At 47.3% G+C, this 18,532-nt stretch overlaps 1 protein-coding gene across 3 annotated transcripts in view; it reads right to left on the bottom strand.

Moving 5' to 3' along the window:
• Positions 1–1,233: 1,233 nt before the first annotated feature.
• Positions 1,234–18,532, bottom strand: part of LOC139554915 (septin-7-like) — a 49,215-nt gene continuing 31,916 nt past the window's right edge. For 2 of the 3 annotated variants that reach the window (XM_071368188.1, XM_071368187.1), the window contains 10 exons: positions 18,296–18,396; positions 18,015–18,149; positions 15,465–15,582; positions 13,204–13,296; positions 12,342–12,438; positions 9,252–9,303; positions 6,813–6,938; positions 5,711–5,846; positions 5,258–5,403; positions 1,234–2,365 (listed from right to left, as the gene is read on the bottom strand). In XM_071368188.1, the coding sequence (XP_071224289.1) occupies positions 2,329–2,365; positions 5,258–5,403; positions 5,711–5,846; positions 6,813–6,938; positions 9,252–9,303; positions 12,342–12,438; positions 13,204–13,296; positions 15,465–15,582; positions 18,015–18,149; positions 18,296–18,396 (1,041 nt within the window). In that variant the 3' untranslated portion in view covers positions 1,234–2,328. Of the gene's footprint in view, positions 2,366–5,257; positions 5,404–5,710; positions 5,847–6,420; positions 6,442–6,812; positions 6,939–9,251; positions 9,304–12,341; positions 12,439–13,203; positions 13,297–15,464; positions 15,583–18,014; positions 18,150–18,295; positions 18,397–18,532 lie in introns of all 3 variants that reach the window. The other variant, XM_071368186.1, reaches the window with a different exon arrangement.

Raw genomic sequence — 18,532 nt, 5'->3', positions numbered from 1 at the left:
TCTCTTGCTCCATTTTAGGTCAAACCTTACCTATAATTCATTATTTTGTCTCAAAATCATCCATCCCAACAGATGGTTCCGAAGTTTATTCAAATGCCCGAGAGGAAGTCACAACTGAGTTTAGCTTGTAGGCCTATTAGTATGTGCTAAGTAAGCACTAGATTTCATCGACCAAGGAATTCTTGCTTGCCACTTACATCAGGTGAGAGACTACCTACTTTTACCTTTAGTCTCTTTCACCTGAAGTGGGTAAAAGGCATCAAAGGTAATCAAATCAAATGTATTTATATAGCCCTTCTTACATCAGCTGATATATCAAAGTGCTGTACAGAAACCTAACCTAAAACCCTAAACAGCAAGCAATGCAGGTGTAGAAGCACAGTGGCTAGGAAATCTTCCTAGAAAGGCCAAAACCTAGGAAGAAACCTAGAGAGGAACCAGGCTATGAGGGGTGGCCAGTCCTCTAATCAGCCATCTCCCCCAATGAACTCTGAGTGCATTTCTCTATTCAGGAGGATTCAGGTTTGGCGTACACCATGACAAGATGATCAGGTCTAAAGAGCAGAATGTTCAAGGGGCACAGAGAGTGTGTGTGTGATAAGACTGATCAATCAGCCTGGAAACTCCTGAGATATGCCCTATGACTGCAGGGCAGGGTTCCCCAACTGACAGCCCAGTCATTGTATTTGGCACCCTCCCAAGTTCTGAGCCCAATTAATTAATTTTATTATAAAAAAAATATACATATCATTCTTGGACCTAAGACTAAAAACACCAGGAAATCAGCTCCAAGTGATTTAAAATGGTGGAATTCTGTTCAAGTATTCCCACGCATAGAGATACGTGATCGTATACAAAATGTAAGAAAGGTTTGAAATAATGTCAAATATCTCTTTGGGCTTCTTGTGGTCAATTTGCAGTCTACAAATTAATAGTAATTATGTTCCGGACCCCCGAATACCTGCTCAAGAAAAAACAAAAACAATTGGGCCTGCGGCTGAATGTAGTTGATGATCCCTGTTGTATGGGATATGGTGGAGTCAGTAGTTATTCACTGCCCCCTGCTGGTGAAATATAGCATGCTTCTTGGTGTGGGGGACATATCGCTGACGACAGCTTTTGGCTTGTAACTGGAATCAAAAGGAAAGCTAAGCAGCATCATATCACACTAATTCACTTCCATCTCAACAAAAACTTCTTTGATGCACCTGATTTCAATAAAACCAACTGGGGTTGTATCATCACAGGTTTATTATGACTACAATAAAAACAAAATAAAATAAAAGAAATACAGAGATGCATTACATGAACAGAGTTAAATGTGATGTAAGGGAAGGGAACCCCATCGTTGTTTATTACAGTCAATACAGACTTGTTTACAGTCATTGGTCATTGTAAGTAAACAACAACAGGGTTATGTTAATGGTTTGAGTTTTAACAACCAAACTTTCCTCCCCCACCGTCTTCAAAAACAGGGTTTCCCAGCCCTGGTCAAGGGGGCCTACTGTGTAGCAGCTGGAGTGCAGTTCAGTATGCACAGTAAACCTCAAAGACCAGAATGGAGAAATGCCTACAAACATAAAATGAAAAATGTAATGATAACTGTGGCAGGGCCAATATAATAGAGAGAGAAAAAAAAAAGACAATAACCAGCAATGAAACGTTCTAACATGACTGAAGTTATACACTGCGGTCCATGGCTAGATTATTTAAATGACAAGAAATGGAAGAGGATAATATTTTTGGATGAGGGCCAAAAAATAATGATAACTAAATAACAAAAATTGTTATAAAAACAAAAACGCCTGTGTGTAGCTTGGTGTGTAGCCTCCTACTCCGCAGTTAGATCATTTGGCGTTAAATAGAACACTACAACAAAGTCGTGCAGTCTCCAAGGTCATCTAACTAGAAAGAGGATAAGAAAGCAAGAAGTCTTGTGGCATTCTGGGTTTCAAAAAGAAAATGAAATCTTCTCTGAAATCATGAAATAGCTCATACCTGGGTAGTTTTTTGTGCGTGGGACTGCGTGTGTGCTTGAGAACTGCGAACCAAAAAACATGATTGTACAACAGTCTAACATGCCCATTTCAGGAAGAATAAGAAAGGTCTTTGGGGAGGAGAGAACAGAAAGGAGACATGTTCCAGGACTGTCTGTGACAGCGGGTCTAATGTAGGACCCCAGGTAGAACCCACTTCCCCCAGACATAACACACTGCTCCTTCATGCATACACACAGTAACAGGTTGTTGGTCGACAGACAAACTGACAGTCCAGGTTGGTAAATTGGCAACCAGTACATTGTCACATGGTGGTCTTCCCGAAATACTTTTAAAATATCTTCTTCTTTTTGTTCTTTTCCAGGGTCCTGTAGGGGCGTGAGAGAGATGAGAACAGAGATGGAGAGGGAAGAGAGACAGATTACTAAATTGATTATGAGGCAGAGCTCTTTATAATGAGCTGTGTATGCAGTATATGCTGCGCTGTGTACTTGTGTGATATCCAAACAGCACTATGGCTGCGCCTGGTGCCATTTTCAGCCTTTCAACGGTGTGTATTGTCTCAAAGGGAGTGTGTATTGTCTCAAAGGGAGTGTGTATTGTCTCAAAGGGAGTGTGTATTGTCTCAAAGGGAGTGTGTTTTGTCTCAAAGGGAGTGTGTATTGTCTCAAAGGGAGTGTGTATTGTCTCAAAGGGAGTGTGTATTGTCTCAAAGGGAGTGTGTTTTGTCTCAAAGGGAGTGTGTATTGTCTCAAAGGGAGTGTGTATTGTCTCAAAGGGAGTGTGTATTGTCTCAAAGGGAGTGTGTATTGTCTCAAAGGGAGTGTGTTTTGTCTCAAAGGGAGTGTGTATTGTCTCAAAGGGAGTGTGTATTGTCTCAAAGGGAGTGTGTATTGTCTCAAAGGGAGTGTGTATTGTCTCAAAGGGAGTGTGTATTGTCTCAAAGGGAGTGTGTATTGTCTCAAAGGGAGTGTGTTTTGTCTCAAAGGGAGTGTGTATTGTCTCAAAGGGTGTGTGTTTTGTCTCAAAGGGAGTGTGTATTGTCTCAAAGGGAGTGTGTTTTGTCTCAAAGGGAGTGTGTTTTGTCTCAAAGGGAGTGTGTTTTGTCTCAAAGGGAGTGTGTATTGTCTCAAAGGGAGTGTGTATTGTCTCAAAGGGAGTGTGTATTGTCTCAAAGGGAGTGTGTATTGTCTCAAAGGGAGTGTGTTTTGTCTCAAAGGGAGTGTGTTTTGTCTCAAAGGGAGTGTGTTTTGTCTCAAAGGGAGTGTGTATTGTCTCAAAGGGAGTGTGTATTGTCTCAAAGGGAGTGTGTTTTGTCTCAAAGGGAGTGTGTTTTGTCTCAAAGGGAGTGTGTTTTGTCTCAAAGGGAGTGTTTTGTCTCAAAGGGAGTGTGTTTTGTCTCAAAGGGAGTGTGTTTTGTCTCAAAGGGAGTGTGTTTTGTCTCAAAGGGAGTGTGTATTGTCTCAAAGGGAGTGTGTATTGTCTCAAAGGGAGTGTGTTTTGTCTCAAAGGGAGTGTGTATTGTCTCAAAGGGAGTGTGTATTGTCTCAAAGGGAGTGTGTATTGTCTCAAAGGGAGTGTGTTTTGTCTCAAAGGGAGTGTGTATTGTCTCAAAGGGAGTGTGTATTGTCTCAAAGGGAGTGTGTATTGTCTCAAAGGGAGTGTGTATTGTCTCAAAGGGAGTGTGTTTTGTCTCAAAGGGAGTGTGTATTGTCTCAAAGGGAGTGTGTATTGTCTCAAAGGGAGTGTGTATTGTCTCAAAGGGAGTGTGTATTGTCTCAAAGGGAGTGTGTATTGTCTCAAAGGGAGTGTGTATTGTCTCAAAGGGAGTGTGTTTTGTCTCAAAGGGAGTGTGTATTGTCTCAAAGGGTGTGTGTTTTGTCTCAAAGGGAGTGTGTATTGTCTCAAAGGGAGTGTGTTTTGTCTCAAAGGGAGTGTGTTTTGTCTCAAAGGGAGTGTGTTTTGTCTCAAAGGGAGTGTGTTTTGTCTCAAAGGGAGTGTGTATTGTCTCAAAGGGAGTGTGTATTGTCTCAAAGGGAGTGTGTATTGTCTCAAAGGGAGTGTGTATTGTCTCAAAGGGAGTGTGTTTTGTCTCAAAGGGAGTGTGTTTTGTCTCAAAGGGAGTGTGTTTTGTCTCAAAGGGAGTGTGTATTGTCTCAAAGGGAGTGTGTATTGTCTCAAAGGGAGTGTGTTTTGTCTCAAAGGGAGTGTGTTTTGTCTCAAAGGGAGTGTGTTTTGTCTCAAAGGGAGTGTTTTGTCTCAAAGGGAGTGTGTTTTGTCTCAAAGGGAGTGTGTTTTGTCTCAAAGGGAGTGTGTATTGTCTCAAAGGGAGTGTGTTTTGTCTCAAAGGGAGTGTGTTTTGTCTCAAAGGGAGTGTGTTTTGTCTCAAAGGGAGTGTGTTTTGTCTCAAAGGGAGTGTGTTTTGTCTCAAAGGGAGTGTGTTTTGTCTCAAAGGGAGTGTGTTTTGTCTCAAAGGGAGTGTGTTTTGTCTCAAAGGGAGTGTGTTTTGTCTCAAAGGGAGTGTGTTTTGTCTCAAAGGGAGTGTGTTTTGTCTCAAAGGGAGTGTGTTTTGTGCTCTGCCTTTTCCCAACCCTTGAGACACATTTGTTTCTCCCAAAATAATAACCTTATATTCTATGATGGTACAGGATGAGGTGAGGAGGAAAACCCTAGTCAAAGACTGTTGCGCTCTGGTACCGCACGACAAGTCTAGGACCAAAAGGCTCCTTAACAGCTTCTACCCTCAAGCCGTAAGACTGCTGAACAATTAATCAAATGGCTACCAGGACTATTACATTGACCCCCCCCCCCCCCCCCTATTTGTTTTTACACCGCTGCTACTCACTGTTTATTATCTATGCATAGTCACTTCACCCCCACCTACATGTACGAATGACCTCTAACCTGCACCCCCGCACCGGTACCCCTTGTATATAGCCTCGTTATTTTTATATTATTGTGTTACTTTTTACTTTAGTTTATTTGGTAAATATTGTCTTAACTCTTCTTGAACTGCACTGTTGGTTAAGGGCTTGTAAGTAAGCATTTCACGGCAAGGTCTACACACGTTGTATTCGGCGCATGTGACAAATAAAGTTAGATTTGATTTGTGTAGAAAAACACATACTGCATTATATGAGAGTGAAAAAAAACAGGTTGAATAATTGTTCATGGTTGACTCCATGTAATATAGTTCTATAGGAATGTACAGATGTATGTGTGTTGGCCGTCTTCTTCATGTGAGTTGTAGTGTGCTGTACCTGGATGCGTCTAGTTTCTGTTGCTCCAGCACCCTCTGCTGTGCCTCCCAGTTGTGCTTCTCGTCCTCCAGCTGGCGTCTCTTCTCCTCCAGCTCCCTGTGCTGGGCCTCCAGGTTCTTCTTCATCTGCTCATGGCGCCGCTGGAGCTGGAGACAGGACAGTTTGCACCATTTGCATGGCTGGAGTCTAGTGTATGTGTGTGTGTGTGTGTGTGTGTGTGTGTGTGTGTGTGTGTGTGTGTGTGTGTGTGTGTGTGTGTGAGATATATTCGTGTGACTGTGTGAGTGTGTTAGATGCATCTATTTTTTATGAATACATTGTTAATTAAAACATACAAATGTAACCATTCAAACTGGTGTCTTTTTTAAGTGATATTGCTCCATTAATAAATAAACAAGGGGCGAGTGAGTAAGTGAGTTTTAGTGGTGTGAAGGTGTTGTTAGGTTCCTGTACCTCTAGCTCAGAGTCTTTGAGCTTCTGGATCTTCTCCTTGACCTTCATCTCAAACACCTGCTCCATTTCCATCTCCATCTTCTCCATCTTGGTCACGTGCTCCCTCCTCTCCTCCTCCATCTGGGCCAGGGGACTCCTGCAGGGTTAAAGCACGCACAAATCATCCACCAGTCTGAGGCCTTAAACCCCAGCACTAGCCAAGAGTAGTCAAACTCAGACTTTGGGCCAGGATGGAAATTCCTGTCACGATCTCTCCTGCATACACTTATGCCTGGAGGAGGAGGAGCAGGGGAGAGGAAGGCCTTGGATGTGGAAGACCCAGCAATTCAGTGAGAGGATAATATTCATTTATGTTAGTAAAGCCATTGCGTCGCTGAGTTAGTGAACGCCAAGCCACCAAAAAGCTCTATTGGTACAGTTGCTAAGTGAAGCACACAAATAAAAAGCATGAGCCTAATCATAGGACAAAAATGATTTTCCTGGAAGACTATTGGAGACTATTCTACCAACAAGTATTCAATGAAGACTTCTGGGCAGTTTGCTAATGCTGTAGAATGATTTCATCTATATTGTGACCTGGTAGGGGCCTCTAGCTTATAATAAAGAGCTGCACCTCTATACAAACACAGGGAATGTACGAGGCAGATGGAAAAACAGATAGGAGAGAAAGTAGAAACGGAGCTAACTTGAAGAACTGAAATGACACTTACATGCCTTCACTTGTGTCAAATCTAAAAAAAGAGAAACACACACACTTAGCATGCTGATATGATGACCATGCGTTAGAGAGCTATTACCTAGCTAATGAGAACGAATGCTGCTGGTTACTTTGGCATTAGGGTGCATTATTTTAGTGAGGTTCTCTGTGCTTGGCTGTGAATTAGCAATGGTTAAGGCTTATTAGACTGTTAGATCCAGCTCAGATTCTGGGCTGTGTGTGTGGGTGACTGTTAGTCCCTGTGATCAGGGGAGAGGATTGCAGTAGTGCAGGGTCTTGTCTCATTCCCTTCATCCACACTGATACAGAAATGGAATGGAGAGAAATTAAAAACAGAACCACTTACAAACAAACACCTTTGGTCGACTGTTGGTTAGTACTAACTTGGTCATTGGTCCCTTGTTCTTGTTGTTGTCCACTCCGTTGTATGTGACGGCTGCTAGCTTCCTGCTGCGGTAGTTCTCATAGTGGACGTTGTTGGTCACATCCTTCAGGTCCTGCATGTGGGTTCTGGATCAAATCAAATTAAAACTTTATTTAAACTGCATGTAGATTCTGGAACAAGAAGACAGAACAGAACCACTCAAATACAACTTTATTTAAACTAAAATTAACCACAGCAATAAACTTTACAGTAAAAAAAACTATGTGACACTAAAACAGTCCGAGAGAGCAGTGAGGAACGATATGGCACTGAGAACTGGCACCATAATGTCTCTGCCATCTGCTGATGCTCATGCAGAGTGTAAAACAGGACACTCAGTGGTGCATGACCATCATGCAGAGTGTAAAACAGGACACTCAGTGGTGCATGAACATCATGCAGAGTATAAAACAGGACACTCAGTAGTGCATGACCATCATGCAGAGTATAAAACAGGACACTCAGTGGTGCATGACCATCATGCAAACAGGACACTCAGTGGTGCATGACCATCATGCAGAGTGTAAAACAGGACACTCAGTGGTGCATGACCATCATGCAGAGTGTAAAACAGGACACTCAGTGGTGCATGACCATCATGCAGAGTGTAAAACAGGACACTCAGTGGTGCATGACCATCATGCAGAGTAATAAAACAGGACACTCAGTGGTGCATGACCATCATGCAGAGTGAATAAAACAGGACACTCAGTGGTGCATGACCATCATGCAGAGTGTAAAACAGGACACTCAGTGGTGCATGACCATCATGCAGAGTGTAAAACAGGACACTCAGTGGTGCATGACCATCATGCAGAGTGTAAAACAGGACACTCAGTGGTGCATGACCATCATGCAGAGTAGTAAAACAGGACACTCAGTGGTGCATGACCATCATGCAGAGTGTAAAACAGGACACTCAGTGGTGCATGACCATCATGCAGAGTGTAAAACAGGACACTCAGTGGTGCATGACCATCATGCAGAGTAATAAACATGACACTCAGTGGTGCATGACCATCATGCAGAGTATAAAACAGGACACTCAGTGGTGCATGACCATCATGCAGAGTAATAAACAGGACACTCAGTGGTGCATGACCATCATGCAGAGTGTAAAACAGGACACTCAGTGGTGCATGACCATCATGCAGAGTATAAAACAGGACACTCAGTGGTGCATGACCATCATGCAGAGTATAAAACAGGACACTCAGTGTTGCATGACCATCATGCAGAGTGTAAAACAGGACACTCAGTGGTGCATGACCATCATGCAGAGTAATAAACAGGACACTCAGTGGTGCATGACCATCATGCAGAGTGTAAAACAGGACACTCAGTAGTGCATGACCATCATGCAGAGTAATAAACAGGACACTCAGTGGTGCATGACCATCATGCAGAGTGTAAAACAGGACACTCAGTGGTGCATGACCATCATGCAGAGTAATAAACAGGACACTTAGTGGTGCATGACCATCATGCAGAGTGTAAAACAGGACACTCAGTGGTGCATGACCATCATGCAGAGTGTAAAACAGGACACTCAGTGGTGCATGACCATCATGCAGAGTATAAAACAGGACACTCAGTGGTGCATGACCATCATGCAGAGTGTAAAACAGGACACTCAGTGGTGCATGACCATCATGCAGAGTGTAAAACAGGACACTCAGTGGTGCATGACCATCATGCAGAGTGTAAAACAGGACACTCAGTGGTGCATGACCATCATGCAGAGTAATAAACAGGACACTCAGTGGTGCATGACCATCATGCAGAGTGTAAAACAGGACACTCAGTGGTGCATGACCATCATGCAGAGTAATAAACAGGACACTCAGTGGTGCATGACCATCATGCAGAGTGTAAAACAGGACACTCAGTGGTGCATGACCATCATGCAGAGTAATAAACAGGACACTCAGTGGTGCATGACCATCATGCAGAGTATAAAACAGGACACTCAGTGGTGCATGACCATCATGCAGAGTATAAAACAGGACACTCAGTGGTGCATGACCATCATGCAGAGTAATAAACAGGACACTCAGTGGTGCATGACCATCATGCAGAGTATAAAACAGGACACTCAGTGGTGCATGACCATCATGCAGAGTATAAAACAGGACACTCAGTGTTGCATGACCATCATGCAGAGTGTAAAACAGGACACTCAGTGGTGCATGACCATCATGCAGAGTAATAAACAGGACACTCAGTGGTGCATGACCATCATGCATAGTGTAAAACAGGACACTCAGTGGTGCATGACCATCATGCAGAGTAATAAACAGGACACTCAGTGGTGCATGACCATCATGCAGAGTGTAAAACAGGACACTCAGTGGTGCATGACCATCATGCAGAGGAATATGTTTGTGTTAGAACAGTACCTGATGAGCATGTTCCTCAGGATGGTGAAGTCACAGTGCTCTCCATTCTCCACTAGAGAGAGAGAGAGAGAGAGAGACAAGAGAGAGACAAGAGACAGAGAAGAGACAGAAGAGACAGAGAGAAAGAGTCAGATTTGTCAGTTACCACAAGGGGGTGTGACAGTCACAGGAGGGAGATCGAGAGCTATTCACTGCTGAAGGGAAGACCTCACGTCCACTCTCCTTGTAAAACATGGGAGAAGGTCACAGGGGAGGGGCCTCTGGCTTTCTCATCCAATGAGTTTTGAGAAGGGGACAAGACAGGATGCGAGGAGTATGCAATTAAGATCTTCCCTAGAGGTTGCGTGGAGTAGACAGGAAGGAGAGTCTGGGTGTAATACTGTCAGCAGCCACAATGTGGTGCCAGACACCATGTATACTCCCACATACACTAGTTCCCCTGAGGTTTCTGCCTGACTGCTGTGTGTAGGGAGTGGATCACATAGCTGAAGTGTGGCCTTCCCCTCTCCCTCTCTATATTTATACACTTACACGGTGCCAGAAACATTTTTGGTAATCCAAAACTCACTCCCCATGGGCGGGTTTCATGCAACCGCCACAGAGGTACTGTAGTCGTAGTAACCACACAATTCATCCAGTCGAGAGAACACAACTTTACTATTTTATACCAAAATGACAGCATCTCACATACACTACAGACCAAAGATGTTGACTTGTAATCTGGTCATAAACAGAGATAAAGAGCTGTATCTGAATGGTAGAGTTTAGAGTACAGCTGACTTTCCCCATCTACTCTTGCAGCGGTACAAAACAGTGGGGAGCAGAGAGGGGACATTAATTAACTTCTGGGGTTGGAGTGTATTCTCGTGTGTGTGTGTGTGTGTGTGTGTGTGTGTGTGTGTGTGTGTGTGTGTGTGTGTGTGTGTGTGTGTACACATGACCTGAGCTCTGGGGTCATGAGGTTAAAGTTCAAAATAGCTAGATAAACTTCATACAGGTCTACTCTACTAAGACAAGTGCTGTAGAGTCTAGAATCATTTAGAGGGAGTGGTGCTAAAGCAGCTTCCTGTCGGTCTGTCTGTCTGGCACCAAAGAGAACTGAACACATATCCTGTCGGTCTGTCTGTCTGGCATCAAAGAGAACTGAACACATATCCTGTCGGTCTGTCTGTCTGGCATCAAAGAGAACTGAACACATATCCTGTCGGTCTGTCTGTCTGGCATCAAAGAGAACTGAACACATATCCTGTCGATCTGTCGGTCTGTCTGGCACCAAAGAGAACTGAACACATATCCTGTCGGTCTGTCTGGCATCAAAGAGAACTGAACACATATCCTGTCGGTCTGTCTGGCGTCAAAGAGAACTGAACACATATCCTGTCGGTCTGTCTGTCTGGCACCAAAGAGAACTGAACACATATCCTGTCGGTCTGTCTGTCTGGCATCAAAGAGAACTGAACACATATCCTGTCGGTCTGGCATCAAAGAGAACTGAACACATATCCTGTCTGTCTGTCTGTCTGTCTGGCGTCAAAGAGAACTGAACACATATCCTGTCTGTCTGTCTGTCTGTCTGTCGTCAAAGAGAACTGAACACATATCCTGTCGGTCTGTCTGTCTGGCGTCAAAGAGAACTGAACACATATCCTGTCGGTCTGTGTCTGGCATAAAAGAGAACTGAACACATATCCTGTCGGTCTGTCTGTCTGGCACCAAAGAGAACTGAACACATATCCTGTCGGTCTGTCTGTCTGGCACCAAAGAGAACTGAACACATATCCTGTCGGTCTGTCTGGCACCAAAGAGAACTGAACACATATCCTGTCGGTCTGTCTGTCTGGCACCAAAGAGAACTGAACACATATCCTGTCGGTCTGTCTGTCTGGCATCAAAGAGAACTGAACACATATCCTGTCGGTCTGTCTGGCACCAAAGAGAACTGAACACATATCCTGTCGGTCTGTCTGGCACCAAAGAGAACTGAACACATATCCTGTCGGTCTGTCTGTCTGGCACCAAAGAGAACTGAACACATATCCTGTCGGTCTGTCTGGCACCAAAGAGAACTGAACACATATCCTGTCGGTCTGTCTGTCTGGCACCAAAGAGAACTGAACACATATCCTGTCGGTCTGTCTGTCTGGCATCAAAGAGAACTGAACACATATCCTGTCGGTCTGTCTGGCACCAAAGAGAACTGAACACATATCCTGTCGGTCTGTCTGGCACCAAAGAGAACTGAACACATATCCTGTCGGTCTGTCTGGCATCAAAGAGAACTGAACACATATCCTGTTGAGTAGAACACGTCTGTCTGCTATATACAGGACTCTACTCAAAACACACCCTCCATCTAAAAGGGCCTGTTATATGCTGAGTTGATACATAGCAATGGTCATTTCATCTCAAAGCTTTTCCTTTGTTAAGACATTAACAAATGTCATTTTCGTCGTATGCAAAATGACTTAAGTACTACTCTATTTGTTAAGAACATTCCATGGTCATTAAGTCACCAGTAGATATAGCTGAGTATATATACCGGACTGACGTAACTGGTCAGACAGGAACACACATCACTCAGGGCCAGAGATAACATAGCAAGTGAATGTTGATAACACAACATAACTAAATGTCAACTGCTAGGCAGGAGGCTACTGAACTTCCCCTGGTTCTAGTAGTATAATGTTAGTATAGGAATAGTGTTGAATAATGTTACATTTTAATACTCTTTTTGAGCTGAAACTGGAAATGTAGATTTATTTGATTTAACCAGGCAAGTCCCAACTAGATGGGACTAGAAATGTCAGCATTTGAATTAAGATAGAGGGCCTAAGGGAAAAAGCATAACGGTCATTCTAAGTCAAACATGACCTGCAGACGCACTTCCCCAACACACACACACACCCGTATAATATATTGACCCCAATAGTAGGGTGAGAGACTGTATTACTTCCACACGTAAACCTTTCAAAGTTAAACAAATCGACGTGTGGGGAAACCTTAGTGCTAATATCAAATAACACCCAGAGGCTGTGGTGTGTGTATCCAGGCCAGTGTCTTGACTGTGACCTCTGACCCATGGCCCCTCACCTTCCGCCACGCCCCAGGGGTACTGCCTCCCTCTCACCCGCTTCTCGTTGACCACGATGATGGTGTTGCTACCAACAACAGCCAGGGGCAAGCGATCCTGCAGGGGAGGGAGATAAACATTACACAGCAGACACACAACTCATTCAAATAACCTGTTAGACAAGGCTATGCACACACACATTCTGCTGCGGTGAAGTATGTTTACCAAGACTCCTTTTTTCAAATTGGATGGAGAATTGACTGGAGATAAAGTAGTGCATTGGGAACACAGCAACTCTAATGGCAGTGACAGTTGAGAACAGTGGTTTGTGTGTGTGTCTGTATGCTTGTGTGTTTCTGTGTGTACCTTTAGTGAGTGTGTGTTTGATTATTCACTCCTGTGTGTGTGTGACAAGTGCATAGTGTGCTGGACCAGTAGAGGACATGTGATTGTGTGACCTAATCAATACTAACCACTCAGTGGCAGCGGTAGCCAACTAACCACTCATGGGCAGCCAACTAACCACTCATGGGCAGCCAACTAACCACTCATGGGCAGCCAACTAACCACTCATGGGCAGCCAACTAACCACTCATGGGCAGCCAACTAACCACTCATGGGCAGCCAACTAACCACTCATGGGCAGCCAACTAACCACTCATGGGCAGCCAACTAACCACTCATGGGCAGCCAACTAACCACTCAGTAGTGTTAGATTTATGTTATGCCTTCAGCAGGGCTGTAAACATTACATTTCATGATCAGGATAAAGACAGTGTTGTGTTCTCTCCTATTCAATTCCATCTTTGGTGTGGAGAATACTGTGTGTGTGTGTGTGTGTGTGTGTGTGTGGGGGGGGGGGGGGGGGGGGGGGGTCCAAACCTTGATCTTCTTGACCATCTTGTTCTCCTCCTCATCGTTGGTCTCTGGGAACTCGTAGATCTGGATTTTGTGCTCTGTGATTTCTCGCATGATCTATAAAGAGAGTGAGGGGGAGAGAGAGAGAAAGGTGAGAGAGGGGGGAGAGAGAAAGGTGAGAGAGAAAGGTGAGAGAGAGGGGGGGAGAGAAAGGTGAGAGAGAGGGGGGAGAGAAAGGTGAGAGAGAGGCGGGGAGAGAAAGGTGAGAAAGAGGGGGGAGAGAGAGAAAGGTGAGAGAGAGGGGGGAGAGAGAGAGAGAGAGAGAAAGGTGAGAGAGAGGGGGGGAGAGAGAAAGGTGAGAGAGAGGGGGGAGAGAGAGAAAGGTGAGAGAGAGAAAGGTGAGAGAGAGAAAGGAGAGAGAGAGGGGGGAGAGAGAGAAAGGAGAGAGAGAAAGGTGAGAGAGAGAAAGGTGAGAGAGAGGGGGGAGAGAGAGAAAGGTGAGAGAGAGGGGGAGAGAGAGAAAGGTGAGAGAGAGGGGGGAGAGAGAGAAAGGTGAGAGAGAGGGGGGAGAGAGAGAAAGGTGAGAGAGAGGGGGGAGAGAGAGAAAGGTGATAGAGAGAAAGGTGAGAGGGGGTGAGAGAGAGAAAGGTGAGAGGGGGTGAGAGAGAGAAAGGTGAGAGGGGGAGAGAGAGAGAAAGGTGAGAGTGAGGGGGAGAGCGAGAGAAAGGTGAGAGTGAGGGGGAGAGCGAGAGAGAAAGGTGAGAGTGAGGGGGAGAGAAAGGTGAGAGTGAGGGGGAGAGAAATGTGAGAATGAGGGGGAGAGAAAGGTGAGAATGAGGGGGAGAGAAAGGTGAGAATGAGGGGGAGAGAGAGAGAGAAAGGTGAGAGAGAGGGGGAGAGAGAGAGAGAGAGAGAAAGGTGAGAGAGAGGGGGGAGAGAGAAAGGTGAGAGAGAGGGGGGAGAGAGAAAGGTGAGAGAGAAAGGTGAGAGAGAAAGGTGAGAGAGAGGGGGGGAGAGAAAGGTGAGAGAGAGGGGGAGAGAGAAAGAGTGAGAGAGGGGGGAGAGAGAGAAAGGTGAGAGAGAGGGGGGAGAGAGAGAGAGAGAGAGAAAGGTGAGAGAGAGGGGGGGAGAGAGAAAGGTGAGAGAGAGGGGGGAGAGAGAAAGGTGAGAGAGAGGGGGGAGAGAGAAAGGTGAGAGAGAGGGGGGAGAGAGAGGGGGGAGAGAGAGAAAGGTGAGAGAGAGGGGGGAGAGAGAGAAAGGTGAGAGAGAGGGGGGAGAGAGAGAAAGGAGAGAGAGAGGGGGGAGAGAGAGAAAGGAGAGAGAGAAAGGTGAGAGAGAGAAAGGTGAGAGAGAGGGGGGAGAGAGAGAAAGGTGAGAGAGAGGGGGGAGAGAGAGAAAGGTGAGAGAGGGGGGGGAGAGAGAGAAAGGTGAGAGAGAGGGGGGAGAGAGAGAAAGGTGATAGAGAGAAAGGTGAGAGGGGGTGAGAGAGAGAAAGGTGAGAGGGGGTGAGAGAGAGAAAGGTGAGAGGGGGAGAGCGAGAGAAAGGTGAGAGTGAGGGGGAGAGCGAGAGAAAGGTGAGAGTGAGGGGGAGAGCGAGAGAGAAAGGTGAGAGTGAGGGGAGAGCGAGAGAAAGGTGAGAGTGAGGGGGAGAGAAAGGTGAGAGTGAGGGGGAGAGAAAGGTGAGAATGAGGGGGAGAGAGAGAGAGAAAGGTGAGAGAGAGGGGGAGAGAGAGAGAGAAAGGTGAGAGAGAGGGGGAGAGAGAGAGAGAAAGGTGAGAGAGAGGGGGAGAGAGAGAGAGAAAGGTGAGAGAGAGGGGGAGAGAGAGAGAGAAAGGTGAGAGAGAGGGGGAGACAGAGAGAGAAAGGTGAGAGAGAGGGGGAGACAGCGAGAGAAAGGTGAGAGAGGGGGAGACAGCGAGAGAAAGGTGAGAGAGAGAGACAGCGAGAGAAAGGTGAGAGAGAGAGAGAGAGAGAGGGGGGAGGTGGTAGAGTTAATGTGAGTCGTGCTTCCCTCTGGTTATGTTTCCATCTAGGCCAACGAGCCACAAACATCAATACTCACTCAGGCTGAAGGGGCAGTCAATACACAGGATGAGGGAACTGTGCGCAGCACGTACACACACTCGTTGAGTCACATGCAACAACTGTGCATCCCTTACTTATTGCATGTGTTCTCTCCCACAGGAATAGCTTGAATACACTACTAATATCACACAGTCTACATCTGCATTCAGAGAAAGACACACACCATGTCCTGTGTGTACACAGTGCCCACACATACACACCTGCTTCTTGAACTGTTGGCACTCCTCAGGAGTCATTGTGTCCGCTTTGGCGATGAGGGGGATGATGTTCACTTTTTCATGTAACCGCTTCATGAACTCTATATCAAGAGGCTTCAACCTGGAGAGAGAGAGAGGTTTTGAGTTTCAACAAGTTCCTTTAATTTAACATGGTCAAGGTGAAGCTTGTTGGTGCTACACCGGAGGGATGGAGAGAGGGATGGAGAGAGGGAAGAGGGGTAGAAAAACTCAGATTTCACAGCTTGGCTGACCTCGGGACTAAAGAAAAAACAATTTCCTGTTCAGAATGAATCTCCCTCTCCATGGCAGCATCTGGCCCACAATACACTGTACATCTACTGAACAGCACAGCACTCTTCTGTTCTGCCTGAAAACTATTTCATTTAAACAGCCATCAAGTTGGTATTTCATACAGAGTTACAGATTCCAGTCTGTAAAAGTAGATCCTGGGATATCTAAACAACGTTGAATCCTGGCACGCAGACAACATGTACAAGTCTATGCTCTGCCTTGGCTGTGGCTAGATTCAACTGTATGTTCAGAAAGTTAGATCAAAAGAGCAGCATGAATCATCGCACTTTGAAAAATGATTGTGTTTGTTTCAGTCTCCATTTTGAAAGATCAGTTTGTGCAAACACACACACACACGGCCGGCCTGCCTACACACACGGCCGGCCTGCCTACACACACACACGGCCTGCCTACACACACACACGGCCTGCCTACACACACACACACGGCCTGCCTGCCTACACACCCACCCACCCCCGCACGGCCTGCCTGCCTACACACCCACCCACCCCCGCACGGCCTGCCTGCCTGCACACCCACCCACCCCCGCACGGCCTGCCTGCCTACACACCCACCCACCCCCGCATGGCCTGCCTGCCTGCCTACACACCCACCCACCCACCCCCGCACGGCCGGCCTGCCTGCCTACACCCACCCACCCACCCCCGCACGGCCTGCCTACACACCCACCCACCCACCCCCGCACGGCCTGCCTGCCTACACACCCACCCACCCACCGCATGGCCTGCACTGCCTGCCTACACACCCACCCACCCACCCCCGCACGGCCTGCCTACACACCCACCCACCCCCGCACGGCCTGCCTACACACCCACCCACCCCCGCACGGCCTGCCTACACACCCACCCACCCACCCCCGCACGGCCTGCCTGCCTACACCCACCCACCCACCCCCGCACGGCCTGCCTGCCTACACACCCACCCACCCCCGCACGGCCTGCCTGCCTGCACTACCCACCCACCCACCCCCGCACGGCCTGCCTGCCTGCACACCCACCCACCCCCGCACGGCCTGCCTGCCTGCCTACACACCCACCCACCCCCGCATGGCCTGCCTGCCTGCCTACACCCCCACCCACCCACCCCCGCACGGCCTGCCTACACACCCACCCACCCACCCCCGCACGGCCTGCCTACACACCCACCCACCCCCGCACGGCCTGCCTACACACCCACCCACCCCCGCACGGCTTGCCTACACACCCACCCACCCACCCCCGCACGGCCTGCCTACACACCCACCCACCCCCGCACGGCCTGCCTACACACCCACCCACCCCCGCACGGCCTGCCTGCCTGCCTACACACCCACCCACCCCCGCACGGCCTGCCTACACACCCACCCACCCCCGCACGGCCTGCCTACACACCCACCCACCCCCGCACGGCCTGCCTACACACCCACCCACCCCCGCACGGCCTGCCTACACACCCCCGCACGGCCTGCCTACACACCCACCCACCCACACTGCCCTCAGTCCAGCTGTGCTGGTAATGTGCTGTGAGTCCCGTGGGGACACAGAGGAAGAGACAGATGTTAACTATCAATGGAGCCATACGGTGCTAGTCCTCTTGGATGACCACAGACTGTTTCCAGCCAGCCAGGCACAATAGAGACCAGAACAAGGACTTGGTCAGAGATATAGGCACACTTTGGGCCAAGACAGTGAGGAACACCAGCATCCAAATGAGAGAGCACAGGCCTGTCAAATCACCCTTTGTTTATGGGGAGCACAGCGCAGCCCACAGAGATGCAACAGCAGGGCCAGCTGTGTGGAGCAGAGGACAGACAGGAGATACAGTGATGAGAAACAGCCTCCAACAAAGTGAACCCAGGAGAAGAGAGATACCTAAATGTTGTCCCAGTGTGCGTCTCAGCAGCCCCAGTAAAGGGGGGGGGGGCAGCTAGGCCTAAATGAAGACTGACAGCTGTACACCTCACCAGGGCCAGGAGGGTGGATGACCAGCTAGCATTATGTAAACAGTCTTAGGCTACACATTAGTTGTACTACTGATTTGTTCCCGTGACCAATACCCCGTCTAGTCTGCCCTGATAGGGAACGGTCAAGAGCATCAAGAACATGTTCAATCTCAAATGAGAGGAGGAAAACACTTCTCTTCCCGTGGAGAAGAATTATTCACAGTTTGAGAAGCGGCAGGGACTAAATTTAAACTACCATAGTGTTTCAAGAATGGCACCATTCCAGCTGCAGTACCTACCCGTGTCCAGAGGGGGCAATGAAGTAGAGGCAGCAGTGCACTCTGTTGTCAGGCATCTGCCGTCTGTTGACCCGGGACTCTGAGTTGAGGTAATCCTCAAACTTACTGTCGATGTGATCGATAACTGGCTGCCAGCTTTATAGGAGAGCAGAGCACAGACATTACTCAATTACTCTATATTTAATGTAGAATATACACATTCAGATAGAGATATAGGGCAGGCTAGGCTAGCCAGTCAGCAAGCAGATCAGAAGGTCAGCCAGCTAGCTAGTCAGACGTACCAGTTACTGTTGTCGACAGCGTCCCCGAACCCTGGGGTGTCAACGATGGTGAGAAGCAGCTGAACTCCTCCTTCCTTTACCAGCACCTTGGACTGCTCCACCTGCGATTGTAGAGAACACTAAATAATTAGAACAAAGACATGTAGAAATTCAGCACAGAATCATGGTGAACTATAAAAAAAACACCATGACATCAATTTCTCTCCATTTACGGTTAATTTGAATAGGGACATGTAC

The sequence above is a fragment of the Salvelinus alpinus genome, chromosome 26, assembly GCF_045679555.1.
Source record: "Salvelinus alpinus chromosome 26, SLU_Salpinus.1, whole genome shotgun sequence".
Taxonomy (NCBI): domain Eukaryota; kingdom Metazoa; phylum Chordata; class Actinopteri; order Salmoniformes; family Salmonidae; genus Salvelinus; species Salvelinus alpinus.
Note: the sequence above shows the minus strand (reverse complement) of the source record. Positions and strands in the feature narration are given on the sequence as shown.